The sequence below is a fragment of the Triticum urartu genome, chromosome 5A (genome assembly GCF_056163025.1).
Source record: "Triticum urartu cultivar PI428250 chromosome 5A, HENAU_Tu73, whole genome shotgun sequence".
NCBI lineage: Eukaryota > Viridiplantae > Streptophyta > Magnoliopsida > Poales > Poaceae > Triticum > Triticum urartu.
Window position 1 is genome coordinate 77,835,707 of NC_141877.1, and position 7,418 is coordinate 77,843,124.

The 7,418-nt window shown below is 40.1% G+C and overlaps 1 protein-coding gene across 3 annotated transcripts; it reads left to right on the plus strand.

The window, feature by feature from the left end:
* The first annotated feature begins 1,676 nt into the window (after positions 1-1,676).
* On the plus strand, positions 1,677-7,418 carry LOC125507944 (protein PEP-RELATED DEVELOPMENT ARRESTED 1 homolog, chloroplastic). Of its 3 annotated transcripts, none has more exons than XM_048672479.2 (9): positions 1,677-2,024; positions 2,863-3,018; positions 3,766-3,834; positions 3,938-4,108; positions 6,061-6,204; positions 6,346-6,507; positions 6,612-6,677; positions 6,787-6,846; positions 6,940-7,418. In XM_048672479.2, the coding sequence occupies exons 1-9, from the start codon at positions 1,758-1,760 to the stop codon at positions 6,982-6,984; spliced, it is 1,140 nt and encodes a 379-aa protein (XP_048528436.1). In that variant the 5' UTR covers positions 1,677-1,757; the 3' UTR covers positions 6,985-7,418. The 3 variants fall into 3 exon arrangements, with proteins under 3 accessions (XP_048528436.1, XP_048528435.1, XP_048528437.1); XM_048672478.2 differs by having other exon boundaries at positions 7,083-7,418; XM_048672480.2 differs by lacking the exon at positions 6,787-6,846 and having other exon boundaries at positions 7,083-7,418.

Consider the following 7,418-nt stretch of genomic DNA (forward strand, 5'->3'; position numbering starts at 1 on the left):
GAGGGATGAGTGGAGATAGATTGAAGTGTGTGACGGCTAGGTTTCTACCTAGGTAAAATCAACCCGGTTTGTGGCGTGTGATTCGCAGCCCACACCACAAGTAATTTGAGCCCGAAAACATGACTTAAAAACTAGGCCTGGAAACAAACTAGTAGCGTGCCGAGAAAACCTGTGCCACAACTAACGATGGAATTAGTGGCGTGTCATGTCTTTGGCATGCCTCCTGTCTGGGGCACGCCACTTAAGTGTTTAGTCGAGAGGAACCACATTGACACCATGCTTGTGCTAAGCCACAACTTCATCAAACTAATCTGGATTTCTTCTTGTCTACGAATAATGGGGCATCTGCCTAACCCTATCAAACCTCTCCGCAACTACTTCTCTCTGTTCTCAGCAGCCTGAAGGATTTTTCGAGTCTCAAAGTCCTATTAGAACTCCCGCGCTTGCTCCTTTGGAGCCAAATGGATAACATTTGTAGGGGGTCATACTATTGGGCCTACACATCGTTGGCGTAGTCGTATGCTCGCACGCCACAAACAACATTGCACTGGTGACGTGCGAAATATTGCATACCGTCGATATGTCAAAAAAATACATGTAGCATGGATTGAATGTGGCGCATGATTAATTATGATTGTGTGTAAGCATTTCTACACTAGTTTTTATACTAACTATGCGCAAAAAGTCTTTTTAACACTTTTTTATACCAATTTTTAATACTCCATCCGTTCACTTTTATAAAACCTTTTAGATATTTAAGACAACACCTAAAACAGTTCAATTTCAGCTGTCCTAAACGACTTACACAAGTGAACAGAGTGAGTACAACATCTTAATTTGTTGCTTAACATACATTGGTTTTGAGGGAGAGTTGTAGGATTGTAAGTTTGGATGTACTATCAACGATGATGGGGTGCATGTATCCGAGAGACAAAGATAATAAATAAAAGAAGAAAAAGAGTGTTTCTGAGATAAAAATAAGTCCATGATGCTTTTTGATGTGCATAAGAATCCTAGTCGTATATTTAGAAACATAGTACATGTTATTATTGTTAAACCAGTGAAATATTTATGTTCCTATTGCAATCCATAACTAGTCAAAGAAAAAAGAAAACCGTGAATGAGATTTAAGTGAGTTCGGGATGGCTTGTGTCGAGTTTTGTAATAGAGAATCTAGGGCATGTTTGGGCTAGGTAGTTGGGTCATGAAAACTAGCCTTAGATTTGGTTTGACTTACCCTCAGAATTTATCGTTAAGTTTCTTACAAACGATTTAGTTGTAATTTGAGTTAAATAAAGTTAGCTGTTCAACTAAAAATACTAGTCAAAGAAAAACAAAAACAAAGGGCTACGGTGATATTTCAAAATCGAAAGTAGGAAACCCATCGCATCTACGTTGGTGTAGGCTCCCTTTATCCTTCCTCTGGCATTTGCAGACCGATTTCTAAATGAGTGGAATTTCGATTCTCTAACTGCCAAAAATAGCAATAATTTCCTGTTTCACATTGACCCTAGGATTGGCGGCTTGGCTTAAAGAATATGAGATTCTCTTTCCAGTGAAAAATTGCATCTGAAAATGAGACTGAGACCTACTTTTCGAATTGTCAGAGGCTATGAGATCCACTTTCTTTTGGAAAGGAGAAGGGAGAAGCAGCATTTCAACTGTGTGAGGATGGACTCTAGACCCACTCGTTCTGATTCCCCCGTGTCTGCCACCTACCCTGTCCTCTCTCTCCGCAGGCCGAGCAGAGCAAAGCCATGGCGGCCCTCTCCCTGTCCCTCGCCCCTCCCACCGCCGTGCTCCCCTGTTTACCCAGCAGGCCCGCCGCCTCCCTCCTCAGGCCGCGGGTCCCCTCCCGTGCTACCCTCGTCGTCTGCCTCGGCGCGAAGCCCAAGGTGCCCCTCCCCATCGCCTCGCCGTCCCCACTCGGGGACGACCCCGCTAAGTGGGACCCCGCCGAGTGCGACGCCCTCCTCCGCGGCGGCGAACAGGTCGCCTCCGTGCTCCAGGAGATGCTCACGCTGGTACGAAATTTCGTCACCTCTCTGCTTATCTTCCTAGCGACGGATGGACGAAGCTTTAGTTTAGTTTAGTTTAGTTTCAGTCTTCGTCATTTAGAACAGTTCCATGAAATGGCAAATTCTCTCGTGGTTTGTGGATACTACCTGTCACGAAAGACCATGGAAACGGTAGTTACTATGATTTTCGAGCTATCTGGATGATTGTTTGTGTTAAATTATTCTGACCTATTATCTGCTGGTTTTTTTTTTGCCGGGACCTATTATCTACTGTTGAAATGTGCTCTGCTCTTGTTGGGTGGTAAACTGTAGTCGCTCCATTTTGAAATAGACAAGTTTTTAGACATTGAGATGACACACTCTCCAGGTGTCTTACTAATTACTTTCTGTGCACACATGTTATTTAAAATATTATGCAATTCTGTAGTAATTATATAAACTACTTTCCATGACAAATCTAATGATATTATTATTTAACCTCCTTAGTATTTACGAATTGAACAATACGAACAATGATCTGAATATTTTTTTAATATTAGTATTCAAACTTTGACTGCATGTTTTCTGGTAAGTCGTGTATTTATGAACAATACCATTTTTGGGTTTTATTTAGATGAAGTAGCACATTTTAACCGTTCGATCAGCTCATTAATTGTTAATTTTGTCATACATTGTGTCATGTTACATTTGGTCAATCGATGAATGGATGAATCTTGAATGATGACTCGGATTTATCTCAGTATGCTTCATGATGTGGGCCAATTGTTGAATTTGCTGCTGTGAGGGTTCTACAGTTGTAACACTGTGTCTTTGTTGTTGTTTATGTATATTGGTGGTGTTGTAGATGGAAGACATGGAGATGGATGGTGCATTTGCACCGGTGGCCGTGGAGCTGGTGGCTCAGGGAGTAATTGGGAATAGGGTTGATGAGATGGAGTCTGGCTTTCTAATGGCACTAGATTACATGATACAGCTCGCGCAGAAGGATGGTGATGATGAGGTAGCTTGGTACCTCCCTCGCCCAACTCAGCATTCTACATCATTGACCTGCATCTAACTTTTCTGAATGAACATTCCGTCAGATATCATTTAGCATCACAAATGAGAACTATGCTGTGTGCTGTAGTGGCTTTGCCATATTGTGGTACAAAATGATGCACTATCGGTTTATCTCTCTCCAATTATGATTGTGCAACAGATGACAAAGCATTAATCTGTATGTACTCCCTCCGTCCGAAAATACTTGTCATCAAAATGGATAAAAAGAGATGTATCTAGAACTAAAATACGTCTAGATAATTCCCCTTTTATCCATTTTGATGACAAGTATTTCCGGACGGAGGGAGTATGTAGTATGTACTCATGTTAAATTGCTCATTAGCATGGTTTAACATGTAATCTAGTTATTCTGGGAGATATTACTGAAAATGCTTTGTGGGAATAGGGTAACTCTGAAGTCCACAAGAACTGTTGCGAGACATGCTTACTTGTCTAACACCCTAATTTTATAATGTTACTCATTTCCAATTGATCGTGGGCCTTATCTGGGTATGTGTTAAGTTCCTGAAGACATCCCTGAAAATGCTTTGCTGCAATTTGATGTAGACGGGGTCCATGAAAGATATTCTGAGGCACTGTTATCAGCTGGACTAATTATTAGTATCCTGTATTCCTGTTACATGTATATGCTTTTCTCTGTTTTACAAGCTTTTTCTACTTTGCTTACATTCCAGTTTTACAATGGCAGCGTAACTCACTTCTTGAAATAGTCAAGCAGACAGTGCTAGACCATCTGACGAAAAAATGCCCTCCGCATGTGAGTGTTACTTCTACTGCAACAATGCTTACATGAGTCCATCATTTTATTTATTTCTGTATGCATATTTATGCTGTCTGACGAGTCTGCATTTATCAACCAGGTTCAAGTAGTTGGACTCCTTTGCCAGACTGAAAAGAAAGAGAGCAGACATGAATTACTACGTCGTGTAGCTGCCGGTGGTGGCGTGTTTGAAAATGATAAAGGCCTGAAGTGTCAAATTCCAGGAGCAAATCTCAATGACATTGCAAATCAGGCGGATGATCTGCTGGAGGTAGGTTGAAGAGCGTGTGTTCATTCATGATGAATATGCTATCTTGACACTTCCGCACTTAGATTCTCGGTCATTTTTAATTCATATATAATTGCATGGAGCACAAGTAGTGTTGGCTTGCAGAACATTGGCTCCTGTTGCTACATAGTTATTTACGTTATTACTATGATTGTTATTTACATGTCTCAAATGAACATAAAATGCAACTAAAAACATACTCTTCAAGACTGAGAATATTTTACAGCATTACATAACTGGATTAGAAATTTGTGCAGATCATACCTTTTCTTGAACATGTGTAGTTCTCTTTCTGAATGCATATAACTGCTTCCCTGGTTAATAGCTATGAGCCCATGACTGCCAAAAGTTATGCTGGACGTACAGCTTTATTGCAACTTCTCTTTGTTATTTGCAGATTTCTAATGGACTGAACTATATAACAGTTCTGCCACTTGGATTTATTCAACTAAAAAACTAGTATGTGAATGACATTTGTGTTAGGGCATGACGAACTTTAGATTATTTTTTACCGTAAAGACGGTTAACACCCCCGGCTTGATTGATGAGGAACTGCAGATGGTTTTGAACTTTCTTTTTTACCATCTTGGACTGTAATTGATTTCTTGTGTCCAACTTTTGACCTGTTTGAGCTGGTTATTGTAGCCAATGTGACCTTGGATAGTTCAAGTTCATATCATCATATGACAATGAGCCACTGGCCACTTCTCCTGCCTCCACTGACCAGTGAGCATTGTTATGTTAGCAAAGCTGACATTTGGAGATGACTTATGAACAACTGTCATGCATACATGACACCCCTATATAACATATGCTAAACTGTACAACCACCTCCCAAAGTGGCAGAGTTCTAGGTCATTGTGTTTGCATCCTGGTCTTCTATTACTCCCTCCTTTCTGGAGAACAAGACTTACATTTTTCTGCCAAATATTTCTAAAAGGAAGGCGCAGAAGCAATTGTTAGTGTTTTTTTAGGGAAAGCAATTGTTAGTGTTTGTTTTCTGTAATGCCCTCATGTCATCAGTACTTTTGCTCAACGGATCCCTTAACTCACGGCCACATTAATTGCATGCTGTTATCACTCTTTCCACGATTGGCTCCACCTTTACGTCCCCTGTCAAGAATTCCTTCCTGAGGCCATAAGTCCAGGGGTAAGCAGGGAAAGTAATTTTGATCGTGGGCTCTCCTTTGGGAGGGCGCTGAGAAATATACGCCTAAATCACAGGAACGGAGGGGGTACTTTATAAAAATCTGAGTCCAGTTTCCATAATTTTTAGTATCATTCATTCCCCTCAAATAGATAAAACAAATCATCGTTCCTGCATTATTGATGCTCTGAAATTGGTTGAAACTGAGATGCATCCTCAAAAATGACTAAACTAAGTCTGTGAACTGGTGTGTATTCTGCATGTGATACACACTGCGCATTGTCCATTATATGAAATTATCAACACTAACATTGTGAACTACACATTTTCTGGTACTTCTTTATTTGCATCAATATTCAATAAATCCCTGGTCCATTTCTGGAGAAATATAATTGACTGGTATTTTATTTTACAATGATGATGAACAAGAAAAGCCTCGTACCTTCATCCAATGCCATTTAGAAGAGATCATTTTGCATGCCATTTAGAAGAGATCATTTTGCCTATCTAAACATGAAATACAGTTCCCAAAAAAGCTTAAAATACATGTCATCTGAATTGATCCTTCAATCTGTGATGATGGATTGATGGCAAACTGAATCTGTAATTAATATTTGAAATTCTGAAACATCAGACATAATTCACTAGACACATGTGATGTCAGTACACTTCTTGTTTATGACTAGACATTAGGAAGAGTGCTTCTTGAAGTAGTTAATTTATTTGGATATCCATGTCAACAAATAGTTCCCTGATCTTTTGACATATTTTTTCTCTATTGCTGCAGTCAATGGAAACCAGACCCACAATTCCTGATCGAAAACTTCTGGCCAGACTAGTTATAGTAAGAGAGGAAGCTCGAAATATGATGGGAGGTGGCCTTTTAGATGAAAGAAATGATCGTGGTCTCAATACCCTTCCTCAAGCAGAGGTGTGTTTTAGATATGTTGGACTCCTAAAATAACATAGTTGCAATCTTCAATACCATGTGTAGTGGTAGACTTGGAATATCCTTAATTACTTTGGTCTGGTGTAAGAGCTGCTCTGTTTGGTTTGTAATCCTCATGAACAGGTGAACTTCTTGAGCAAACTGGTCGCTCTCAAGCCAGGGAAAGCAGTGGAGAAGATGATCAGTGATGTTATGCATGGCAAAGAGGAAGGTGCTGATAACACTGAAAGCACAAATGCCGGACCAAATTCTGACCTGGAACCTTCAACTGGGACATCTGGAAGGGTAAGGCTTGGATACAACTTGGATAGTGTCTATCATCACCAAGTTCACATATAATGTACATGAGCCGGACTGTTGTTGACTCCACATGTTTACGTGAACATTAGGAAAATGCAACAGGCCGCAAGCCACAGCCTGTCCGGCCTGGAATGTTCCTCGAGACAGTTTCTAAGGTATCATGCTAATTTAAACATATATTTTCTTTGAAATGAGCACATTAGTTTCCGTTAAGTATTTATGAGTTTACATTGTGGTAATTCAACTTCTTCAACTTGTGGTAAGGTCTTAGGCGGCATATATGCAAAGAACACATCTGGTATTACAGCACAACATCTAGAATGGGTGAGCTACCTTCATTCCATTGAACTATAAGTTGCCCTGAATGCCACCCTTGTCTGGAAAAATAATTCCCTTTTCCATATCTGACTGTTATAGGTACATCAAACAACACTGAAAGTTCTTCAGGAAATGGCCTTCTAGTGTTACATGTGATCAGTCATATATGCAATACAAAAATGAAACATTTTGCACAAAAGAACAGTGTTATAATACAAGCTATCGGGATATTTTCTCCATAGGTGGCTATGAGTTACTTGGCCGTAAAATGGAGTGGAAGAAACGGTGACAGGAGCACCTGAAGGCCAACGATTACTTCCAGTCTTCTGGGAAGGGTGCTGTTGTATCATACGTGCAGACGGCGCAGTCCAGAAGTAAGTTGGAAACTTGGACGGAGCACAATGGAACGGTTAGATTGATTATAGTTATAGCTTTCTTCCAGTAGTGCTTTTTGAAGACACCACTGCTATACCAGAAACGGTTTTGGAAGCTAGGATTTTGGAATGTTCTTAGATAGTTTAGTTTGATCATGTTCCTTTGTATAGCCTGTGTAACTTTGATTTCCATAGATGTTTTCA